Genomic DNA, 25556 nt, shown 5'->3' with positions numbered 1-25556 from the left:
AGCGGTTGCCAGTAGGGGGAGGGGAGGGGCAAAACAGGAGTCGGGGTATGATGTAAGACAGGCTTTGATGTAAGACAGGCTCAAGAATACATTGTGCAACATGGGCAATACAGCCAACATTTCATAACTGTCAATAGAGAATAACCTTTCAAAATTGTGAATGACTGTATTGCATACCTTTAACTTATATAATAAGTTGTATGAGCATCACCAACTCAATGGACGAGAATTTGAGCAAACCGTGGGAGATGCTGGAGGGCAGGAGTGCCTGGCACACTGCAGTCCACACGGCCACCAGGAGCCAGACACGACATACAAGTGAACAGCAGCAACGTGCATAATATTGTTCATCAACTATACTCCAATGAAAAAATAATAAAGGTTTCTGTATACTGTTTGTATTAATCCAAACTAGACGAACATACATTAAGATGTAATCCCCAAGGTGACAACTAAGAAAATAAGCCCCAAAATATACAGTAAATGAAAGAACAAGATGATTAAAAGAATATGACAGACATTATACATTTAACAAAAGAGAAGTCAGTAATCGAGGAAGTAAGGACCATAAAAGATGACACATAGGAAAAAAATAGCAAAATAGTAGCAGTAAGTCCTTTATTATCAGTAATTACATTAAATGTAAATGATAAACTCTCCAAATAAAAGGAAGAAAATCCAACAGTGTTCTCTCTAAAGAGTGTTACTTTAGTTTTAAAGACACAAACAAGTTGAAACTGAAGGGATTTAAAAGGATATTCCATGAGAACAGTAACCAAAAGAGAGCTGTATGACTATATTTAAATTAAAACAGACTTTAAGACCAAAAAGTATTATGAGAGAGAAAAAAGGACAATATTATTAATAAAAGGGTCAAAACCATCAAGATGTAACAATTACAAACATATATTTGCCTAACAATAGAGCATCAAAGTCCATGAAGCAAAAACAGATTCAAGGGAGAAATGGACGCTGCAACAATGGTAATTGGAAACTTCAATATTCTACTCCCAAGAATGGACAGAATACCAACAAAGAAACAGAGAATTTGAACAGCACTATAGACCAACTCGATCTAATATACAATATAGGACACTCCACCCAACAGCAGCACCTGAACATATTCATCTCAGGGCCCTGGGAACACACCCTCAGGTAGACAAATGCTAGGCCACGAAGGAGGTAACAGATTTTAAAAAAAAATCTTCTCTTACTAGCCTACATTATACTAGAGGTTTTAGCCAGGGAAATTAGGCAAGAGCAAACAGTAAACGCAGGGCCTGTTGCAGCCCGTCCTGGGCTCAGGCTCAGGACTGAGTCTGAGAGCAGGCAAGGAGCAGGGGACCATGCAGTGTCCTGTTCTGTCCCTGGGTAAGGCAGTGAAGGGTAGCTCCAGCCTGTGTCCACGGCATCTTGCTCCCCTTTCTAAATTGCAATTTTGAATTTCAGTCTCCACTGATATCCAAGGGATTTAGGAAGATCCCAGCCTGATAACTTTGGGCACAGACTATGAGGGCCAATAGGCGGAGCTGGGCATTTTAGGCCCTATTATGTATACCTGGCTAAAGAAGCGTGCGGAGGGGTGCGCTGCTTAATAAGCCGTAGGTGTATGCTCTGCTTAACAAGTCTGATCTTGCACCTGGCTCAGCCTGGAAGAAGGGCCACCTTTGTCTTTTGAGAAAGGCACTGTCCAGACTTGATGTTCTTGTACTGCACTGTGAGTTGTCTGGAGAATCAGCCCCAAGGCTTGGACACAGAACTCTGGAGCTCAGAGAAAGGTGGACGATGGCCAGAGATGGCACCATGGCAGCTAACATGGGGTCTATTCTCTTCTTTGCAGTGGGCATATGAATCAGGTGTCAAGGTGTCTGACCAGGCACTTCTGCTGAGGATGGGCCTGCCTTCTCAGCCCTGTATGCATACAGCCTTAGAAGAGGCCCTGCCATGGCAAGGAGCACCCCCTGCCTGGGGGCAACATTTCCCTTACGATCGTTGTTACCATCACTATTATTCCAGCAGTTACTCTTTTCTGACCACCCGCCTGGTACCTGGCCCCATCACCACTGTTCACACACAACACCAACCAAAGGCCGCTTGCCAATCCTGTCTTAAGAGGAAAGTGAGGCTCAGAGGTGGTATGTTACGGGTACCACATCACCGGCTACCAGGGGTTAAGCTGGTGTCTCGACCCCGCCTGCCAGGGTGTATAATACTAGATGGCCCTCATCTTGAAATTATCCCATTTTGAAATTATTTCACCAATCTTGGATATTCTGTCCGCATTTTTAATTCTTTTTTTCCTTTGCATTCAGTTTGAATTTTCTATTGACAAATTTTCAAATCCACTAATTATTTCCTTAGCGGTGTCCACTCTACTGGTGAGCCCATCAAAAGCATTCTTCATTTCTGTTGCAGTCATTTTTATTTACAGAGTTTCTTTTGTATTCTTTCTTAGAATTTCTATCTCTCTGCTTAGATTAGTCATCTGTTCTTGCATGGTGACTACCTCTTGTATTAGCACCCTTAACATACTAATCATAGTTACTTTAAATTATGTAACTGGTAATCCCCAGATTGCGGCCATATCATGGCTGTTATTTTCTGAACTCCCCTGTGACTCTAGACTTGGGCAGTGGTTTGCTCTGTGACTTCAGTTATCTGATGGGGAGAAGGAGTCACTGATTTCAAGTTCATTCAGTTTCCTCCTTGCTGTAAGGGTGGGAGTGGTTATGTCTAAGCTTTCTACATATCAAAGGTAAAACCAGAAACCTGGGTCTTCACATTTTAATAGCTGCTGCACAAGGACTATTCTTTTTTAAACAACTTTTTCGGCATCCCCCACCTCCCCATCCCTAGATAATCCTGATTCCCCTCCCAGAGGCCTGTGATCCACATGAGAGATTTCAGAGAACAGCTTGCTTTAGCCCCTCCCATTAGATTAGTGGCCCATCATCCTCTCCCCTTTATAGTGAGGAACCCAAGTGGAGAGATTATATCATTGGAGTAAGATCATGGAGCAAGTAGTTGGTGCAACCAAGATTTTACACCTAGGTCTGGCTTTCTGGCTTTCTTTAAAGACTATACTTGTCTTTGCAGAACTGGCAAAATGATGCCAGTGTCAGGGTGGGAGGGTTGACTTTCTCCATTCACTGGACAGTTAACAAGGACTGGATCATGACACAGGGCTAAGAAGAGGAGGGGTAAGAAGCTGTCTGGGGAGAGGAGAGAAATGGTTTCTTTTGTTGGAAGGCAGAGAAGGGGAACAAAATGCTATTTTAAGTATAGTGATTTACAATGTTGTATTCATTTTAATGTACTATTTACCATAGCCAGTCATGGAAGCAACCTAAATGTCCACCAACAGATGGCATTTGAACGGATGACACATGAATGGATAAAAAAGACGTGGCGTGCGTGCACACACACACACACACACACACACACACACACACACACACACTGGAATATTACCGAGTCATCAAAAAAGAATGAAAACACTTAACCAGCTGAACACTAGGCTGAGCTGGTCTTTGAGATGCACAGACTCTTAGCTGGTATTTAGGGAAGGTATCAGAGAAAGTCAATGCTATGAGCATCTCTGTCTCCATATTAATCTTCGCCTTCTACTCAGGCCACCAGGATGCTGCTATGGCAACTGGCTGGCCGTCTTACATGCCAACCATTAAACATGCTGAGAGAAGTCCATCTGCACCACTAACCCAGTCAAACTTTGGAAAGCTGATGGACACACGCTGCAGATGCGGGCAGGGGACCCGATGGCTGTGGCAAAGTGTGCAGAGGCTCAGGTTCACGTGAGTGGCAGCGGGGCCAGCTCGGATCCGGGCTGAGCCCTGCCTCTCCTGCACAGTAGCGGTGTGCTCTTGGGAGTCACCAGATTTCCTGAATCTCAGCTTCCTTATCTGGCCAACAGGGAGAGCTGTTCCACCCCCACAGAGCTGGGGCAGTGGTAAACAAGACCCAGGGGAGTGCAAGAGAGCCCTGAGCCCCCGTGCGGTTTGCCATTTCGCAATCACTCTCAGGGTCGAGTCATTTCTCCCAAATGTGCAGGAACAGAAATCAGTGTAAGAAGCTGCTTCCCTAAGGAAGCCCCTGACTCAGCCTCTGTTTGGTTCTGTTGCTGGCGGTGTTAAGCGTGGGCTTCCACTTGGCTCCCAGAGGCAGAGTGTCTGGCAATTTCCCTCTAGATACTGGCTGAGGGCTCTGCCCAGCCTCTCCTCAGCCTCCCTGTTCCTGGGGCACAGATGCCTCAGCTCAGAGCCCAGGAAAGCAAGAGGGTTCTTCTCTGCTGTCATGGGCTGAACTGTGACCCCCACCCCACATGTATATGCTGAAGTCCTGACCTGCAGCACCTCAGAGTGTGACTGTTCTTGGACATGAGGTCTTTAAAGGGGTGACTGAGTTACAAATGAGTCATTAACAGGGGTCCTATTCCAACCATCACTAGAGTGCTCAGAAGAGATCAGGACACGAATGTGCACAGAGAAAGGCCATGTGAAAACACGGGAGGAGGTGGCCATCTAACAGCCAAGGAGAGAGGCCTCGGAAGAAACCGGACCTGCCGAAGCCTTGATCGCAGACTTTAATCCTCCAGAATCATGAGAAAATCAGCTGCTGTTGTTTTAGCTGCCCAGGCTGCCACCCCTTGTTCTGGAGCTTGAGCACACTAATCACAATGGCCCTTCCTCCTCACTGGGAGTGAGAGGCATTCCACACTCTTCTTAGGGTTCCTGCAAAAGTTGGTCCGTTGCTGATGGCACGACCTTGATAATGTCCTTCAGACAGGCCCTCCCTCATTCCGTGTCTCACCCCCATCCCCTCATTCCTGCTTCCTGGCATCACCTTCCAAATAAACCACCTGCGCCCAAGTCCTTGGGGCAGACAGATGTGGTCACAGCATCAGGGTGACTGGAGCTTTAGCTTAATTCTGAGAGTTCCTCTGGCATGAAGGGCCAGAGTGGGTGGGGGGGCAGTCAGAGAAGCTGCCCTCTGTGTACACAGTGCCACCATCCCTACCAGATCAGTCTCCAGGAAGCTGATCACTTCAGAAGCCAACCAGACCTTTGGTTGAATGCTGTCCAGTTGCCTGTGGATAGAGAGGCCCGAGTGCGGTGTGCATGGTGCTGGGTGCAGGGCAGGTACCATGGGTCACTGCCTGCATGAAGCTGGGGGGAAGGTGTCTCCCCTCACTCAGAGGCATTGTCCAGAGCAGCCCACAGGGCACACCTGATGGACGGATGCATACATGATGAGATGGGACAGTAAGGGACAGAGAATGCTAGAAGGGCCAGTCAGGCGTGGCACCAAGCAGCCCTCCCCATACTTGTTCCTTCTTCTGTCCCCTCCTAAGAGTGGCGCCTCCTCCCTCCCAGATGCCCAAGCCAGAAGGCTAGGCCTTGGCTTTGCTCCTTCCTCCCCCCGCCCCTGCCCCCCAGCTTTCACAGGAGCCAGACCCCCAGCTCCGTGCAGCTCACCTTCTTAGGCTGTTTGGTCACCACCGTCACTGTTGGCCCAGCATCTCGTCAGCCCCTCCCAGAACTGTTGAAATGTCTCCCTGCCTTAGCCTCTTCTCCCCTGCTCATCACTTCCCTTCCCAGGGTCATCCTGCTAGAATCTTAGCATGGCTTCACACCTTTCATTGGCTTCCCATATTCAAAACCAGAGAATAAGAACCCATGATGGCTTTCTAATGCAACCTGGCAAGACTGAGCGACATGTTCCAGGGTTCCCTTTCTTGTATGTTTCCTACAGGCTGGGCTTCAGGGAGATTCCTGGGGGATGTGAGAGGCTGAAAAGGAAGCATCAGCCATTCTGTAGCCCATGGGCACTGTTGCTGATAAGCTGGCTCACCTCATTGGGAGGAAGCAGCAGCTGGACCTGCCATCGTCCCACCTTCCTCTTAGTTGCTCTGACTCCTGGGCCACGTATGTGTTTAGCTCTGTGACGAAGGGCTGGAATTCTGCAGAAGTATTTTGCAACACCAAAACCAGCTGCATAGACGTCCACAATGCCATCCCCGTCTAGCACTTTTCTTGTCCGTCTTTTTTCTCCATCATCTCTTGAGCCCACTGTCCCTTTCATAGTTACTGACTTGGATCCTCAAGCAGGCCACCTGACCTCCATTCATCTTCTCTCCCTGCTATGTGCTCATTCATTCAACAGTTACTAAGCATATACTGTGTCAGACATCATTCTAGGCACCGTGAAAACAGCTCTAATATTAACCTTACTTTCCCTCCCTACTCTAAGTGTGCTTGAATAGTAACCAGAGGGGTAGCGGCAATAGAGCCTGTAACTTGATGGGAGAGGGGAGACAGACCAGAGATGAAATAAGTAAGCAGAGGCGGGGCTTCCAACTATGTCTGAAGGATGAGGTCAGCAAATCCTCTTCTCCAAATGCAACTGTGAGTCTGGACAAAACTGACAAAAGAAGCATTTCCATACTCTGAAACTGACCGAAGGAATGCAGCAATCTGAAAATCACTTATGCTTGGAAGACTGCTCTACTTTAGATAAGAACAGTGAGAGCCTGTGGAGTTCTTACCGAGGGGTGCTTCTATCCCACTTTCCCCAGCTCAGTCCTCTACAGAGTTTCTGCCAGGGTGGGACACACCATGGGGACCAGCAACTCTGCTGATGAAGCCAAAAGCAGCTCATCCAATTTTGAGCCGTGGGCGATGCCCACACCCAGAGGCACTGTCAGTGGGATAGATGATCTTGGCAGCAAGGGAACGGGGAGAGCTAAGACTGTGCCTGGGTTTGCAGTCATTGCTGCGGCCATTAGGCTGCATGTGTGCACAGCTGCGACCAGAGAGGGCTTAGGGCACCCATATCCTCCTGCCAACCCCAAGACTGTGGGCATGTGCAGAGGTCACGTGACGAGTCCAGGGCAAACGTGAAGACTTGAAAGCAGTCTGAACTCTGACAGCATCTCCCTGCCTCCTGCATATCTGTTAGCAGAGGATGGGAGCTCTGCTGGCTTAGTGTTTGCACAGTATCTGTCTAATCATTGGCTGACTACTGAATTACACAGAAACAGGGGTGACCCTTCTAGGAAGCCAAGTTTAAAAATAAAAGGGAGAATAAAACACAAATAAAACCAGAGATATTAGTGAGTACATATTGTGGGCGGAGACAGATTTAACAGACTTATCCTAGGCAAGTTACCAAACAATTCAACAACAACAATGTTCAGGTGAATAAATTATCATTCTGAGTTCCTACAATAGATTACCAAATGCTCAGTTTTTAATTAAAAAGTTATGAGATGTACAAAGGAAAAGGGAAGTGTGACCCATACTTAGGAAAGAAGCAACAGAAACTCTCTGAATATTCCCAGATTTTTGTATTCAGAATAGAAATACTTCAAAAAATATCTATGTAAATACATTTAAAGAACTAAAGGAAACATGTTTAAAGAACTAAAATAACAATGAATCAGCATATTGGGAATCTCAATGAGATAGAAAATACATTAAAAAAACAAATGAAAATTCTTGAGTTGAAAGTCCAATAACCGAAATGAAAAATTCACTAAACGGGCTCAACAGATCTGAAGGAAGGAAGAATACGAGAACATTAGGACAGAACTGCAGAGCTGTCTGGAGAATGTAGAGAAACACAGACAGGAGAAAGAGCAGACATGCAGAAACCTGTCAAGTCCCAGCAAACATGCCAGTGTCTGTGCAATGCAAGTTCTAGAGGCAGACACAAGAGGGAAATAGAAGAATCATTTAAAAAGAATAGTGGCTGAAAACTTGCCAAATGTGATGAAAAAATATCAGTTTTCACATGTAACCAACTTTAGAAATCCCAAGCAGGTTTTAAATACAAAGCGATATATAGTTCAATACTTTAGAATTCAATGCTGAAAGATAAAGAAAAAACCTTGAAAGCAGCAAGAGAAAAATGACTCATGACAGGGAGGGGGACATCAACATGATTAACAGCTGACTTCTCATCAGAAACAAGAGGCTGGAAGTAGAAGGCCGTATTCAAAGGGCTGAAAAATAAAAGCCGCCAACTAGAAGTTTATATCCCAATAGCTATCCTACAGAAACCAAGGCACAATTAAGACATTCCCAGATAAACAATCACTAACAGAATTCCCTGCTGGCAGACCTGCCTTATAAGAAACACTAGAGGAATTCTTCAGCCTGAAGGGAAGTAACAGCAGGTCGTAACCAGAATCCAGAGGAAGAGGTGAAGCACGCAGGAGACCATAAATACGTGAATTAATATGAAAGGCTCTATAGGTACATTCTTCTCATTTCTTCTCTTAGCATCTTTTAAAGACAAGTGTGTATAGGGCAATAATTATAAGAGTGTCTTTGGGGCTTATAATACATAGAGGTAATACAGGAGAGAGGAAACAGAACTATCTTGGAGCAAAGTTTTTATATTTTATTGGAATTAAATATTAATCTGAAGTAGATTAAGATAAAATGCATATTGCAATCCTTAGAGCAAACACTAAGAAAATGGCACAAAAATATAGCAAAAAAGATCGATAAAAAGTAAAGTAGATACTAGAAAAGTCTAACACCAAGAAGATTATAAGCGAGGAGCAGAGGAACAGAAATAGAGGGGATAAACAGGAAACAAGTCACAAGATGGAAAATGTAAACTCGAGTATATCAGTGATTGCATTAAATGCGAGTGGTCTAAACTCCCCCATTTAAAGGGCAAAGGTTGTCTTCATGAAATAGCAAGATCCAATTATACGCTCTCTGTAAGAGATACACTGTAGATTCAGTGATACAAACTGGTTGAAAGGAAAAGGATGGAAAAAGATATGCTGTGCAACAGGAACCATGAGATAGCTGGAGCCAGCAATAATATAAAATAAAACAGACTTTACGAAATGAAACATTACAACAAAGAGGAGCGTTTTATAATGATAAAAGTTGAATACATCAGGAAACCGTAACAATTAATAACATACACAGACTTAGCAAAACAGCCTCAAAATACAGGAAGCAAAAAAATGAGAGCAGACAGTTGAATAGTAAGAGTTGGCGAATTCCCTACACTGATAGTCATAATGTCAACAACGCCATTCATTCTCATCTCAGTGAACGACAGAGCAATTGGATGGAATATCAGCAATGATCTGGAAGGCTTGGACAACACTATTAACCAATTTGACCAAACTGATATACATGCAGGACACTCCTCACAATGACAGTGGTATGTACATTATTTTCATATACATATGGAACATCCTTCAGGATATGCCCTAAAATAATAAATCAACTGGTGAACAGATAAAAATATACACATCCATACAATGGAGTATTTTCAGCTAAAAGGGAACAACTGCTGATCCACAGAAGAACGTGAATGGACCTCAGAACCCTGATGCTAAAGGAAAGAAGCCTAATGCAGAAGACCGCAAAGTATTCCCTTTTCATAAAATGCACAGAAAAGGCAAGTTTATAGAGACAGAAAGCAGATCAATGGTTTCCCAGGCTGGGGGCCGGGAGTGGGATTAACTGCAAACAGTCAGGAGGGAATTGTTCTGTGCCATAGAAATGTCTAAGAACTGGATTATGGTGATAGGTGTATAGCCCTATAAATTTACCAAAAAGTATTTAATTGTACACTTAGAATGAATGAATTTTATGCTGTGTAACCTACATGCCCATGAACTGTGGACACACAGAAATCTATGAGATAATAACAGATGCTACGAAGAAGAGCAAAGAGAAGATGGGTAGGAAGGTCAGGGGGGGATTCCGCTTGTGCAGCCACTGGTGTGTGGTTTGCCAAATATTTCCAGTGCTCCCTTCCACACGTGCAGCTGGACTGTGCTTCCTGGGCCCCTTGTGGTTAGCCGGAGCGGGGAGTTATGAGTGGAGGGCGCCCTGTGCGACTTTCAGACTGAGGATTTCATTGCGGACGTGAGACCCTTCTAGAGTTCGATGTCTCTCTCTGCCATCTGGTCTGGCCACCAGCACCACTTGAGATAAAGGCTGTCCCATTAGCCTGGGCCTTTGAGTTACTGTGATGGGCAGACGACCTGTGACCCAGTTACGGTGTAACCTACCCCACCGTGACACAGGCATGCAGTCAGTGAAAGCCTCTAGAGAAGGTGATATTTGGGTAAAAATCTGAGACGTGAGTTTGCGAGTCATGTGGATATCTGAGGAGGAAGGGTGCTCCAGAGAGATGCGAGAGCACAGCAAAGAGCTGGTATGTTGGAGGAATAGCAAGGAGGCTGGTGTTGCTGGTGCCAGGCAAATGGGCTACGTAGGAGAGGATGCGGTCAGTAACGCTGGGCCAGGCGGAAGTGCGACATGGAAATTCACTGGGGTGTGTTGAGTGAACGACAGATCTAATCTGATTGGGTTTAAATGCCTTCTTCCATTTGTAATGTTGAGAAGAGACGGACAGGCCATGGGTAGACTCAGGAAGACCAGTGAGGGGACCTTTGCAAGAACCCAGCTGAGAGCTGAATTCATGCCCAGCTGCCATGTCATTCTTCCTGTAAACAATTCCGATCAGTCCTGCTTACAACTTTCAATAGCTCCCTACCTCCCATGAGAAAGAGCCCAAGTTTCTCAAACTGACATCAAGCCACCTTTCCCCTTGCATTGCCCAGCACCCCCCTTCCTAGCACTTCAGCTCCCCTCTCTCTGAGTGTCCTCTTCTCCCAGGACATAGTCTTGCCTTCCCACCTGGGTTCTTGTGGTCTCCTCCAAACCCTGTATCACTGCAGGGAGGCGTAATGGTATGCGCCAGGGGAAGGACAAGTCTGCAAAGCCACAGAGTGGGAAAGGCCTGGGGAAGGGGCGTGACGGAGGACGCCCATTCCAAGCTGCCCCCTGGCCTTGGTCCTGAAGGTCAGACTGCGGGCCTGGGAAGTGGGGACCTGTAGGAATGGCTAGATTCAGGCCTGCCTTCTTCACTGTGGACTCTCTGGCCTGGTATGAGCAGAGGCCATCATCTTGCTTCCCACTGTGATTCAGATGCCCAGTGGCTATTCATGGAGGGTCAGCTGAAAGAAGTCACCAGTCCTTGAGAGAGAACCAGGCAGCTCAGTGAGCAGATATTTGGGACACTGGAAGCGAAGAGACTGCAGCTGGTCTGACCAAGCAAGACCGCGGCACAGGGATAGGTCACAAGAGGTAGATTTAAGGGTGATGCCCATGCCTGGGTGAGAGTTTTAGCACAGGGTCCCCCAGGTGAAAGGCCAAGACTTGTGTAGAAGCCAGCCTCTGGCTTCCTGCTGCACGGCAGGTCCACAACTTGACATAATTATGGGCAAAACGATCAAGTGAAGTATAGCAGCCCAATTTAACCCCGAAGAATCTTCTGTTTGCCCTAATTTTCTGAAAACTTCAGTTAAAAGCAAGCTCAAGTTCCCCAACAATTTCCTCTAGAATGTATCCAGGTGAGAGAGAGAAAAAGGAGGGTCAGAGAAAGACAGGCAGACAGACAGAGATGAACAGGGAGAGGGAGAAGGGACAGGGCTGACTTAGAAAGACCAGGGATGGGGGGGGGCGGGAATGTGTCCCCCGTGTTGCACGACTCTCCTGTCCTTTCCAAAGCCTTCCTGAGAATAGCATTGCTGCCCCTTTTATACGAAGCTGACAAGCTGTGGTCAGATAACACTTTAGAAATTAATTCAATCTAAAGGAATAAAGTTCTGATGCGTGCTATAATATGGGTAAACCTCAAAAGCATTACACCAAGTCAAAGAAGCCAGACATGAAAGGACACACACTGTATGATTCCATTGATAAGAAATATCCAGACTAGGTAATTCCACAAAGAGAGAAAGCAGACTCGTGGTTGCCAGGGCTGGGGAAGGTGGGAAGCAGCTCTTTCATGTGGCTGGGTTTTTCTGGGTGGGGCAGGGGGGGTTATGAAAATGTTTTGGAACTAGAGAGAGATGATGGTTGTGGGACATCTGGAAATTGCCACTGAATTAATTATTCACTTTAAAATGGTTAATTTTAAATGAAGTTCATCACAAGAAAAAATTAAATTCTTTAAATTTAGGTATCTTGTGCAAGAGCTCATTTGCCCTTTTCTCAAAGAGTCAGCATCCTCTGAAGGCAGTGACATTCGCCACAGCATGTAAATCTGACAGCTGGAACCTTTCAAAAAAGTAAGTTTGTGGTAAGTTTGTGTTTGCCTCAGTCTTCAAAAATTTCAGTTAAAAGCAAGCTCAAGTCCCCCAGTAGTGTCCTCTAGAAAGTACCAGGGTGAGAGGAATGATCCCATAAACCCATCTGAGAGAAAAATACCTGGAGATTTTACAGCACCCCCCTACCCCCGACCCAATGCATTAGGCTGGAACAGAGGTCAAGGCTGATCTCAGCTGCTCCCCAAGGAAGCTCCAGAGGAGTTAAACATGTGACAAGCACCTGCAGCATGTGTCCAGCCCCGTGAGATCCTGGGGACCTGGCTCTGTGAACACAGGGCTCGATTCCGCATCCCTGTGGACCCCTGTGCAGACCGCAGCGAAGGCCGCCGTGTGATCTGGGGCCTCTCCGGCTCCTCCTGGAGGCCTGGCTGTACGCTAAGTTTACCTGGCAGCTGCTGATGCCCACAACCCGCCCCACACCAGTGAAGCCTGGTCTCCAGCATTCAAGCATGCCTGGGGAGGGACTTCCCTGGGGTGCTGCACGTCCACTGCAGGGGACATGAGTTCAGTCCCTGGGTGGGGAACTAAGATTTCCACTCTGTACTATGCAAAGCGCCGCCAACCCCCCCCCCGCCCCCCACCCCCCAACAAATGCCTGGGGATTTTTAAGAACTCCGGCAAGATTCTGACATAGAGCCAGGTTGCGTGCCATTGACTGTGCCTCTCTGCCTAGCGTCTGGGATTTCGATCGTCGCCTGAGGGCACCGAGGCCCAGAGAACATGCGATGTCGCCGCACAAGCCCTCAGCCAGCCAGGCACGACTCTCAACCCAGCCAGCGCTTGTATGCCCGCCCAGCGGTCGCCCCACTTTGTCTCAGTTATCCCTGGGACAGCCTATTGAAGACTACTGAACCGTCCTTGCTGTTTCTGAATGAACTGCTGGGCTTGACTGCTTCCAAGCAAGATACAGGGCAGCCTCAGGATGCACAGCCTTCCCTATGATGACTTTTTGCACCTGTGGCTTGTGGGCAGAGATTCTCACAGAATCTGACTGTCATCAGAGCGCTGAGCTGCTGGAGCCAGGGCCCCTGACAGCCCTGGTCACGTTGAAGGCTCTATTTTTCAGGCAGACGTGAACCCACTCCTGAGTTCAGGGGTCAGGGCTAAGCCACCAGTCAGTGCCCGGGCCTGACCACAGACACCCCTAGGTGCTTTCTGTCAGCTTGTAAGGCCGAGATAGCTCCTTTGGGTGGCCTCAAGGGACCCCATCCCCCAAGCAAGAAGCTAAGGACAAAGGTAGTCATACTCCACATAGAATAAAATCAACTTCTTACCGAAATATCTGCCTGCAAATGTTCTTCTTTTGCTGGAAGCTGTCGGCAACATAACGAAGCTGGCAGTCTGTGTGCAAGTTTTCTTGTATATCCTTTTTATAAAGAACCAACCACATCCTCAAGCAGACAGGCTAATTCCTGTTTTCCAGTAATAGGAGATCAGCATCTATAGAAAAGAAATATATTTAGAATGCCCTTTATCTCCTGCTTTCTTGGATTTCAAACAAGAAGCTTCTCTATGAGGAATTAGTCCTTTAAATGCAAGTATCCTAGGGATTGTGGAATGGCCTTGGGCAAGTCACAGACCACTGGGTATCAGTTCCTCAAATCTGCAAAATGGGAACAAAGATGAACCACACCTCAGAGCGAATGGAGGGTCAATAAGATGGTGGGTATAAAATGGCAAAGCCCTCCACACACATCAGATATGTCTAATCTTTCCAATTGGCTGCCCTCGATTTAAAAGGAGATGTGTTTTCCAGAGAGCTTCAGAAACAGCTACAAACAGTAACCCGCAAGCGTGAACTGTGATTCCCAAACCCTCACCTCGTGTGCACAGCAGTCCTGTTAGTGGGCAGACGAAGGACATGGACCCCACACCCAGATGGGGAACAAAGCCCCAGTGGCACCCGCGGCAGACCCTCGCCCTGGCACACTGGTGCTCATTCTAAGTCTGGAAATTCAGCAGCAGCATCGCATGTTTCATAGCTGTGGAAAATGACAAAGAAAAAGCCTGATTAGAAAACAGCCAAGTGACGTTTACGTAGCCCTCCACATCACTGACACGGTGGTGTTGGCAACCGCAGGAAAGGCAGGGGGCATGTCATCCTATTTAAATACGCAGGGAGTTTACCCAGACTGAGCGCACCTCCTGGGGGCAGGGGCAGCCACCAGAGCGCTCTCTCGACCCCCTTTCTTGTCTCCTTTGCTCCCCTGCCTCTGCTGTGTTGAATTCGCTTCATGTTTGTGATTATAGAACCAATCCCTGTTTCTTTTTAAAGGTTTTTTTAATATGAGCCATTTAAAAATTTATTTTATTGAACTTGTTACAATATTGGTTTTGTTTTTCGGCCTTGAGGCATGTAGGGTCTTAGCTCCCTGTTCAGGGATGGAACCCACAATCCCTGCATTGGAAGGCAAAGGCTTAACCACTGGACTGCTAGGGCGGTCCCCCAGTCACTGTTACACAGATAGAACACCACAGCCTGAGCTCATTGTGGTTGTGACCCTTCCACTCCGGGACTGCGGGCTGCTGCACAGCACTCAGCAGGCTGCACCGGGGCCAGGCCACCTTGCTCCATGCCTTGGTGACCAGGCCCAGCTCCCGCTTCTGGTGTTCTCAGGAGAACACAGGGACAGCTCAGTAGAGGGGCCAAGCTTGTTCCGGGGACTGACCTGGGGAAGCTGGGCACAGAAGCTGGTGGGTGAGAGTGAAACTGCTGGAAGAGAACAATGACGCCCCAGCCGGAGACAGCAGCGTGTCCCTGGGACCAAGTGAACAGTGGTTTGGCTTGCAGAGGGAAGTCAGGGCAAAGAGCAGAGTGAGAAGAGAGACGGAGCCCAGAGAAGAGAGGCAGCGGCAGGGCAAAGCCGAGGAACCAGAGGAGAACCTTGGAACCGGGACAGACCTCAGAGAACTTGGGGACAGAGTGACATCTCTTCACACCCTCTGAGCACACAAGGCTGGGAAGGTGATGGAGGGGGTGTGGAGTGAGAGGAAGACGCCCGTTGCGTGACCTGGTGTAGTAGTGGCTTTAGAATTAAAAACTCTGGGTTTGTGTCCAGGTCCAGTTGTGTGTTTTTTTTTTTAAGTAGAGTAAATATGGACATGTGGCTGAAATAGGGCTACCAGACTTAGCAAATAAAAATATAGAATGCCCTGTTATATAGTATAAATGTGCTACAAATATTTCAAGGGACATAACATCTACTATAAAGGTGCTGTTGCTACTCATTGTTAGTAACTGATCTAAATTCTGATTTAACTCTGTGACCTATATTTTATCTGGCAACCACATGTCTTCTGAGTCCATTTCTAGACTCATCCAAAAGAGGATGACTAGGTAAGATTCTTTCAGTTGCTGGAAACAAAAAGGACAATTAAAATTGGCTTAGAAGATAAGAGGAGTATTTTGGCTTCTTCATTGAGAAAGTGCCCATGGCACGGACTTCAGGTACGGCTAGATCCAGCAGTTCGACAATGTCAACCGAGTCAGACTCTGCCTCCGCCCCTGTTCTCTCGTTTGCCTCCTGAGGTGTCTGCTTCATCTTCATCAAGGCTGCCTTATTAAAAATGCCAGAGTGGAGGCCAAAGTGGCGGGATGGAAGGACCTGAAGCACACCGCCTCCCACAAAAACATCAAAAATATATCTACATACAGAACACTTTTCACAGAATACTCACTGAACACTGGCAGAAGACCTCACAAACCCAAAGCTGCAGAAAGATCACCATATAACTAGGTAGAACAGAAGCAGAAGAAGGGATTGGGATGGGACCTGTGTACCTGGAAGGGAGCTGGGGAAGAGGGAAGGTTCCCTCATCCTGGGAATGCCCTTCACCGACTGGGAGATCAGCCAGGATAGACAGGGGACTTCCGAGGCGCAGAGGTGAGTGCGGCAGCCAGCCTGTGGCAGGTAGGGCAGAGAGAGACCAGCACATATGGTCCCGGCCAACTCACTGCACTCCCCAGCCCGAGATGCCTGCGTGCCAGTGTGTGCAGTGGCTGGATACAGAAACTCAGGCTTCAGCGGACAGACCAGGGGAGAGGACTTGACTTGGCTGCACAGACAGATGGAAGGGCCTGGGGTGTGGTGCAGACTGCAACTGGGGCTGTATGCGGTACGGATCCCGGGCGTACCATAGAAGCCCCGCTGTCACACTTGTGAACGGAGGGGGCACTTGGCCCTGCCATACCAGCCTTGTTTCGGCATGCTCGGAGCAGGCACGGCTCTCCCATCAGAGGCTCTGGGAGCACATCAGTGCAGGCAGACTGCCCACATATGGAGGCAGGGCTGAAATCTGAGCCAGTTCCCCGTGGGTGCACAACTTGGAAAGTGGGGATGAAAGCTGAGTGGACTTCTTGTGGCTGCCTGCGAGATTTAGGCGGAAATATGCGAGTGCAGCACCTGCGGGACATCCACGCGGATTCCTGGCACACCCCTGGCTGGGGCGGGTCTCCCATCAGCAGTGGTGGGGTTTCAAGGGTACACTTCCTCAGAGAAGGGGCCGAGGACTGGGCTGATTCCCAGCATCACCATGGAGTGCCTGGGTGCACGACTGTGGTGGGCACTGGTGGACCTGCACCAGTGGCTTTCTCAGCACAGCGTCTGATGGACACCTGGGCTGAAGGTCTGTATTCTCATGGTTGAAGCAGGGCTGAGGGCAGCGCCAACAACCGTGTGCTCTGTAAGCACACACGAGAGACGGATGACGTCACAGAGCACGTGTCCCAGTGGGCAGCTTCAACCGTGCGCTCTGTAAGCACACACGAGAGACGGATGATGTCACAGAGCACGTGTCCCAGTGGGCAGCTTCAACCGTGCGCTCTGTAAGCACACACGAGAGACGGATGACATCACAGAGCACGTGTCCCAGTGGGCAGTTCCAACTGTGCGCTCTGTAAGCACACACGAGTGGCTGATGACGTCACAGAGCACATGTCCCAGTGGGCAGCTCCAACCGTGCGCTCTGTAAGCACACACGAGAGACGGATGGCGTCACAGCACATGTTCCAGTGGGCAGCTCCAACCGTGCGCTCTGTAAGCACACACGAGAGACGGATGACGTCACGGAGCACATGTTCCAGTGGGCAGCTCCAACCGTGCGCTCTGTAAGCACACACGAGAGACGGATGACGTCACAGAGCACATGTCCCAGTGGGCAGCTCCAACCGTGTGCTCTGTAAGCACACACGAGTGGCGGATGATGTCACAGAGCACCTGTCCCAGTGGGCAGCTCCTGCGAAGGGATACTCAGTGGCTCCACCCCCAGCAGGCCTCTAGTCCCAGTTATCTCACACTGCAGCTGAGAACTGGATCTGGGGGCTTCTAATTCAACAACTGGGGAGCAGACTCTGCCCTAATGGGCAAAGAGGAGGCCCCACTCAACATCCAGTGCAAACTCTGTTCACAAAACACCAACTGTATCCCCCGCCAAGGCGACAAAGACCAGCACACCCTAAGGAAAAGACATGGCAAGCATCCATACCAAAAACAGCCCTTGCACCAAAAGTATCAGACTCATGCAGGCGACACTCCCATATAAAAATAGCCCTTCAAGACCGCAGTAGATAACTGTTTTTCCTAAGTTCAGAGCCAGAGAAATATAAGAAAAACAAGGAGAGGAAGTACCCCAATAAAAGAACAAGAAGGAAACAATGAAATAGACCTTTCCAGTCTACCAGACCCTGAGTTCAAAAGAGGGTAATAAAAATGCTGAAAGGATTAAGAAAAGCTATTGGTAGAAATGTTGATCACTGTAACAAGAAACTAGGAACTATAAAGAGGAGCCAATCAGAATTAGAAAATACAACTGCTAAGATAAAAACCAAGCTAAAGACGACAAATAGAAAGCTAAATAACGCAGAAGAATGGATGAGTGATCTGGAAGACAGAAATGGAAATCACCCATTCAGAACAGCAGCTAGAAAGACAAATTAAAAAAACACACAATATATGAAACTTGTGGGATAATATAAAGTGTGCCAATCTACGCATAATAAGGGATTTCAGAAGGAGGAAAAAGAGAAAGGGGACTGAAAACAGCAGAAGATACACCCGTGCTGGATTCATGGCAATGTATGGCAAAACCAGTACAGTATTGTAAAGTCAAATGAAGTAAAAATAAAAATTAAAAAAAAAAAGACAAAGGGAGGATTCTGAAGGCAGCAAAAGAAAAACAAAGAGCGACAAGGACGGTATCACTGCTTTCTCGGCTGCAGGACAGAAGGGTGTGGCAAGATGTATTCAAAGTCTTGAAAGGGAAAAACCTGCAACCTATATTGTCAGGATACTCTAACCAGCAAGATTATCACTTAGAACAGAAGAAGAAATAAAGAGTTTCTCAGGTAAGCAAAAACTAAAAGAATACAGCAATACTAAACCCGTTGTATTAATAAAAGAAATACTGGAAGTTCTTCTCTAAATAGAAAATAAGCAAAAATCTTTAGGAAAGAGAAAAATCAAATCAGGAAAAGCAAATATAAAAAAAGATTGTATAGAGATCACTTAAAAAGAAAGTAGAGTACATAGATTTAAAAACTAAGAAATTTTATGAAAGTGATTATAACTACAAAGAACAGCAAAAGGATAACATGAAGATGTAAAATAGGACATTAAAATCATAAAATGTGGGGAAGGAGAGTAAGAAAATTAAATTTTTTTAAAGAATGTGTTTGAGCTTATATGACTACCAGCTAGTAATGTGTTAACATACTTGAAAACCAGCATAACCATGAATAAAAAACATGTAATAGATTCACAAAACTAAAAGGAACAGAACTCAAGCATAATGCAAAAGAAAACCATTAAACCACAAAGGAAAAGCAAAGAGAAAAGGGAAGGAACAAAGAAGAAATACAAAATCAACTGGAAAGCAAGGCTTAAAATGGCAATGAACGCATACCTATCAATAATTACCTTAAGTGCCAATGAACTAAATGCTCCAAACAAAAGACAGAGTAGCAGTTGTGGTTTAGTCGATAAGTTGTTTTCTGATTCTTTTGGGACCCCATGGACTGCAGCCCACCAGGCTCCTCTGTCCATGCGATCTCCCAGCAAGAATACCAGCGTGGGTTGCATTTCATTTTCCAGGGGATCTTCCTGACCCAGGGCTTGAAACCATGTCCCCTGCATTGGCAGGCAGATTCTTTACCACTGAGATACCTTGCATTTCTTTACACTAACAATAAAATAGAGAAAGAAAAAGTAAGGAAAAAAAAAAAAAAAACCCTTTTAAAATTGCATAAAAAGTACTTAGGAATAACCCTGACCAAGGAAGTGGAAGACTTACGTGCTGAAGCTATAAAACATCGATAAAGGAAACTGCAGCTGACACAAAGAAATGGAAAAATAGCCCATGCTCTTGGACTGGAAGAATTAATATAGCTTAAATGGCCAGATTACCCAAAGCACTTTACAGATTTAAAGAGATCTGTATCAAGTTACCCATGAAATTTTTCACAGAACTAGAACAAATAATCCTAAAATGTATATTGAGTCACAAAAGACCCTGAATTACCAAAGCAATTCTGAGGAAAAAGAACTGAGCTGGAGGCATAACCCTTCCAGACTTCAGAGAACATTACAAAGCTACAGTAACCAAAAGAGCATAGCATTGGGACAAAAACAGACATATGGGTCAATGGAACAGGACACAGAGCCCGGAAATGAACCCACACACCTACAGACAACCAATCTTTCACAAAGAGGCAAGAATAGACAGTGGAGAAAAGACAGTCTCTTCAGTAAGAGGTGCTGGTAAAATGGGGCAGCTACATGTAAATGAACGAAATTAAAACAATCTAACACCATACACAAAAATAAACTCAAGATGGATTAAAGACCTACATGTAATACCAGACACTATAAACTCCTAGAGGAAAACTCAGAACACTCTTTGAAAGAAATTGCAGCAAGATTTTCTGATCTGTCTCCTACAGTAATGGAAATAAATGGAAAAATAAACAAGTTGGACCTAATTAAACTTAAAAGCTTTTGTATAGCAAAGGAAACAAAAAGACAACCTACAGAAGAGGAGAAAATATTTGCAAATGATGAGCCCAACAAAGGATCAATTTCCAAAATATACAAACAGCTCATATATCTCAGTATTAAAGAAAACAAAACCCCAAATCTTAAAGATGGGCAGAAGATCTAAATAGACATTTCTCCAGAGAAGACATACAGATGGCCAGCAGGCACGTGAAAAGGTGCTCAACATCACTAACTATTAGAGCAATGCAAATCAGAACTACAATGAGACACCACCCCACACTGGTCAGAAAGGCCATCATCCAAAAGTCTGTAAATAATAAATGCTGGAGAGAGTGTGAAGAAAAGGGAACCCTCCTGCATTGTTTGTGGGGATGTAGATTGGTACAGACACCATGGAGAACAGTGCAGAGATTCCTTAAAGAGCTAAAAACCAGAGCCAGCATATGGTCCAGCAATCTCATTCCTCAACAAATACCTGCAGAAAACTCTAACTGAAAAAGATAGATGCTCTCTAACGTTCATAGCAGCACTAATTACATTAGCCAAGACATGGACGTAACCTAAACACCCAATCACAGATGAATGGATAGAGAAAGCAGACAGGACTGTAAGCCTCTGCCTCCTCTGTGTCAAGTGCCCTGGGCAGGCCCCTGCCTCTCACTGCCCACCTGCATCATGAGTACAGGGGCATGATTGTACCATATATAATACGTATGTATCTCTAACATATATATATGACGGAATATTACTTAGCCATAAAAATGAGCAAGACAACATCATTTGCAACAACATGGATGGGCCTAGAGATTATCGTATTAGACGAAATAAGGCATAAAGAGAAACGTAATTTCATATGATATCACTTATATGTGGAATCTAAAATGATGCAAATGAATTTATATACAAAATAAAAACAGACATAGAAAACACACTTATGGTTATTACCAAAAGGGAAAAGGTGGGGGGAAGGATAAACTAGAAATTTGGGAATAAGAGGTACACACTGCTATATATAAAGCAGGTAAAAGACAAGGTCCTACTGTATAGCACAGGGAACTATATTTGATATAGTGTATTAATCTATAATGGAAAAGAATCTGAAAAAGAATATCTATGTATACATATGTGTGTATTCATATACATAGAACACGACCACTTTGCTGTACACCAGACACTAACACAACACTGCAAGCCAAGTATACTTCAATTAAGAAAGATGTCAGGGCAATTCATCAGGAAAAGGATAGTCTTTTTCATAAATGACATTGGAAAAAAATAGACACAAGGAAAAGAATGAGTATCATACACAAAAACTAACACCAAATGAAGCCTAGCCCTGACATCTCCTTCTGCTTTAGTGACTGTGCCAAAGCCTTTGACTGTGTGGATCACAACAAACTGGAAAATTCTTAAAGAGATGGGAATACCAGACCACCTGACCTGCCTCCTGAGAAATCTATTTGCAGCTCAAGAAGCAACAGTTAGAACCGAAGATGGAACAACGGACTGGTTCCAATTTGGGAAAGGACTACGTCAAGGCTGTACATTGTCACCCTGTTTATTTAACTTATATGCAGAGTACATCCTGCAAAATGCGAGGCTGGATGAGGCACCAGCTGGGATCAAGACTGCCAGGAGGAATATCAAAAACCTCAGACATGCAGATGACACCACCCTTATGGCAAAAAGCAAAGAGGAACTGAAGAGCCGCTTGATGAAAGTGAAAGAGGAGAGTGAAAAAGCTGGCTTGAAACCCAGCATTCAAAAACGAAGATCATGGCATCTGGTCCCATAACTTCATGGCAAATAGATGGGGAAACAATGGAAACAGTGGAAACAGTGACAGATTATTTTGGGGGCTCCAGAGTCACTGCAGATGGTGACTGCAGCCATGAAATTAAAAGACGCTTGCTCGTTGGAAGAAAAGCTATGACAAACCTAGACAGCATATTAAAAAGCAGAGACATCACTTTGCTGAGAAAGCTCCGTCTAGTCAAAGCCATGGCTTTTCCAGGAGTCATGTATGAATGTGAGAGTCGGACCATAAAGGAGGCTGAGCACCAAAGAACTGATGCATTCTAACTGTGGTGTTGGAGAAGACTCCTGAGAGTCCCTTGGACTGCAGGAAATCAAGCCAGTCCATCCTAAAGGAGATCAGTCCTGAATTGGAAGGACTGATGCTAAAGTTGAAGCTCCAATACTTTGGCTACCTGATGAGAAGGACTGACTCATTGGAAAATTCCCTGATACTGGGAAAGACTGAAGGTGGGAGGAGAAGGGGATGACAGGATGAGATGGTTGGATGGCATTACCGACTCGATGGACATGAGTTTTAGCAAGCTCCAGGAGTTGGTGATGGATGGAAAGCCTGGCGTGCTGCAGTCCATTGGGTCTCAAAGAGTCAGACACGACTGAGCAGCTAACACTTTCACTTTACTTTTTCTTCAAAATATTATAATTTCAGCACATGACCAGTAAAACATTATTGATGAGAAAAAAAATTGCTGGACACCAACTTCAGGAGCTAATACTTCCTCCTTTATGTGTAGCAGGAAGAAGAAACATATCCCCTAGTGAGTCTCTCAGAAGTGCTGGGAAGCTCCCCCTCTCTATTTCTTTAAACATCTCTTCCCTCATGACCTTGACTGGGCAAACACTCCATCCCTGAAACAATCCTGATGGTTGTGGAAAGTGGTGCGTGGACTGCCTAAAGCCACCTGGTCTCATCTGCTGGGCGGCGCTGGCTCGCACCGTGCCTCTGGGCTGGTGCAGAATAGAGGAAGACGCTGAGAGAGGCCAGGGCGCTGTGATCAAGATGAGGGGAGAAGGGCTCTGAAAATACAGTGTCCCCTGCAGGGTGCTCGAAGGGTAAGGGAACTGAGACTGAGCCGTGTGTGTGTGTGTGTGTGTGTGTGTGTGTGTGTGTGTAAGCATGTGTGTGTGTGTGATAACGTTAGTTCTTCCTCTTGGATGTGTTGATGGCCCTTCTTACCTTTCCCAACCCCTGCCCTTCTCCTGGCCAAGTCTATGTCCCAATCTCAGCTCTGCTATCTCAGAACAGAGCCCTCCCTGGGGCCTCTGTCCTACCTATGCCAGGCGCCTTGGGCAGGTCCCGGGCCCTCACTGCCCACTTGCACCAGGGGGGAATGGATGCATGTACAAGTGTGGGGGGCATGATTTGCGTCCTGAAGGTTCTAGGTGTGACCTTCACTGACCTCAGCCTGCAGTGGAATGACAAGGGGCACAGGCATCTGCTTTGAGGAAAACGTGGGTGGAAGGGCTGGTATGGCGGGTTCTGCTCTCCAGCTGGGGGAGAGGGGCAGAGAACTGCTCTCTAACCACCCACCCCAGCCCTAGCCTGCCCCTCATCCACCTTTCTCGGCAGCTGTGTTCCAGGGCAGGGGACAGCCCAGTTAAGCTCAGCACAGAAGGGCCGCAGCTCCCCTGCCTGTGGCACTGTGCCCTGAAGAGCAGTCCTGGAGAGCAAGCTGGGGGATGTCTCAGGCAGGAGCAGCTCTGGTTGGAACATAGCCAACGGGCTCACTGGAGGGGTGGGTCTGGGAGCACCAGGTCTTCCTGGACTCAGGCCGCTGTGCCCTGTACCTGGGCATCGCCTCCCCCACAGGCATTACTAATAATGACAGCTAGCACTCAGTAGGCAGTGGCTATAGACAAACACATTAACTTGACAGTAAATATTTCAGTGGGATTGTGAGTCACCGCAAGTCAGAGTTTAACACGGGGAAGGTGTGGGGATTCAAACCCAGATTGCTCTTGCATTCCCTGTCCTCCCGTCCTGCATGGTCCTAGACTGGCCTCCCCGTGGGTTCACCCTCTGGCCCTCATTCATCTCCTAGTGGGCTCCCTGCTGCCAGCAGGTGTGAGCACAGCGCCCATGGCACCCATCATCGGGGGGGACATCTGGGCCCAGGAGGCAAGGGGCTGGCCCAGGTTTCCAGGAAAGCTGCCTGGCTGTTGCCAGGCCAGGGTCTGCTCACCTGGTATGGGGGAGCTGGACGCCTCCATTTCCCAGAACCTGTTCGGAGTTCCCTCTTTTTAAGACACTGCCTGGAGGAAGCGCCGGCTCCCTGCCCCCTCTCGTCACCCCGGAGGCCCTCCGTGGCCTTGGCCCTGCCCCCAGACCCCATGTGACCAGCGGGCAGGGGAGGCGGGCAGGACCAGGAGGAAGCTGCCCAGGACGAACATCGTCAGTCGGATCCAGGCGCCCCGGCTCCTCAGGGCCTCTGGGGATGGCGCGCTGATGGCCGTCCTTGGCCTGCCAAGAGGCTGCCGCAGCCTCGGCTCAGGAAATATTCCACGGGTGCGGCTGACCTCTGCCAGGAAAGGATGGGGCAGGGCGGCTCGCAGTCGCGAGCCTGGGGTTTGACTTGGTGCAGCGCGCCCCCTGGTGGCCGCCCTCATGCACTGCTTCCCACGCCCCGGGACCTCTCCCTCGCAGCCCCATCTCTGCATCCCTCCCGGCCTCTGGACCCGCAAACGCCGACTCGCCCCACCCTCGTCTGTAGCCTCACCTTTCCTGGGGCCAGGGGCGGCTCGCAGGGTATACGGGCTTCCTGGGGCTTCCTGTGCAGGCTTCCTCCGAGCAGAGCCCCTGAATTGCGCACAGCTGATCCAGTTCTGTCTGGAGCGAGGGGAGGAAGTTGGGGCTGGAGAAGTCATTAGCAGGGGAGGAGCCCGCAGGTTGCAGGGGGAGGAGCTGGGCCACTTTTCGAAGTCCCAGCACCGCCCAGATCTCCCCAGTCTGTGGACTGGGAAGCAGGTCGGAAACATTCCGTCCGTTTCCCAAGGTGACAGATTGCATCTCTGAGGCTTGAAACCAAGGTCTGCAGCTGATTGCGAAGCTTTTGAAAATCAAGGCTGAGGAGGGAAGTAGGCGGGTGGCCCTCCGTCTCCTGCCTCCAGTGGGGCTCTGGTCGGCAAAGAGCCCCCTTTGCCGAGAGTGGACTCAGAGTGGCCCCTCACTCTTGTCCTCCCTGACCAAGGCAGGGGGAGCTGGCCCTGGACTGGTAGCCCTGGAAAGCCTGATTCGGCATCTGGGCAGAGCGGGGGCTGGGGTGGAGGCTCCATCATTCCAGGCTCAGGGAGGGGACGATGGCCAAGGCGGGTGATTACTCACCCTAATCACTGCGATGACCTCTTGTCACCCCTTGGGGACTGCTGGGAGTGGGGTGGGCTGGGCCATGGTGGAGACGCTCCTCTGGCACAGGTAAGGAGGCCCATGACCTGAGCAAGGGCCAGAGCTCAGGGATCCTGAGGAGCAAGAAGTCATGTCCTGCTCTTGGCCTTCCTGGGGGGACTCAGCTGGAAAGCAGTGGACCAGGCCCTCTCTGTACTTGCACCAAGGTGGGCTAACGCTCTGTTCAGGCCTTCTG

At 47.6% G+C, this 25556-nt stretch overlaps 1 protein-coding gene across 1 annotated transcript in view; it reads right to left on the bottom strand.

The window, feature by feature from the left end:
* The window catches only part of ARHGAP22 (Rho GTPase activating protein 22), a 168669-nt gene extending 155134 nt beyond the window's left edge, over window positions 1–13535 (bottom strand). The window contains exon 1 of the mRNA XM_068982219.1: window positions 13447–13535. Within this exon, the coding sequence (XP_068838320.1) occupies window positions 13447–13498 (52 nt within the window). The 5' untranslated portion in view covers window positions 13499–13535. The remainder of the gene's footprint in view (window positions 1–13446) is intronic.
* Window positions 13536–25556: the final 12021 nt, after the last annotated feature.

This window comes from Capricornis sumatraensis, chromosome 10, assembly GCF_032405125.1.
Source record: "Capricornis sumatraensis isolate serow.1 chromosome 10, serow.2, whole genome shotgun sequence".
NCBI lineage: Eukaryota > Metazoa > Chordata > Mammalia > Artiodactyla > Bovidae > Capricornis > Capricornis sumatraensis.
This window is presented reverse-complemented; position numbering and strand designations above follow the sequence as displayed.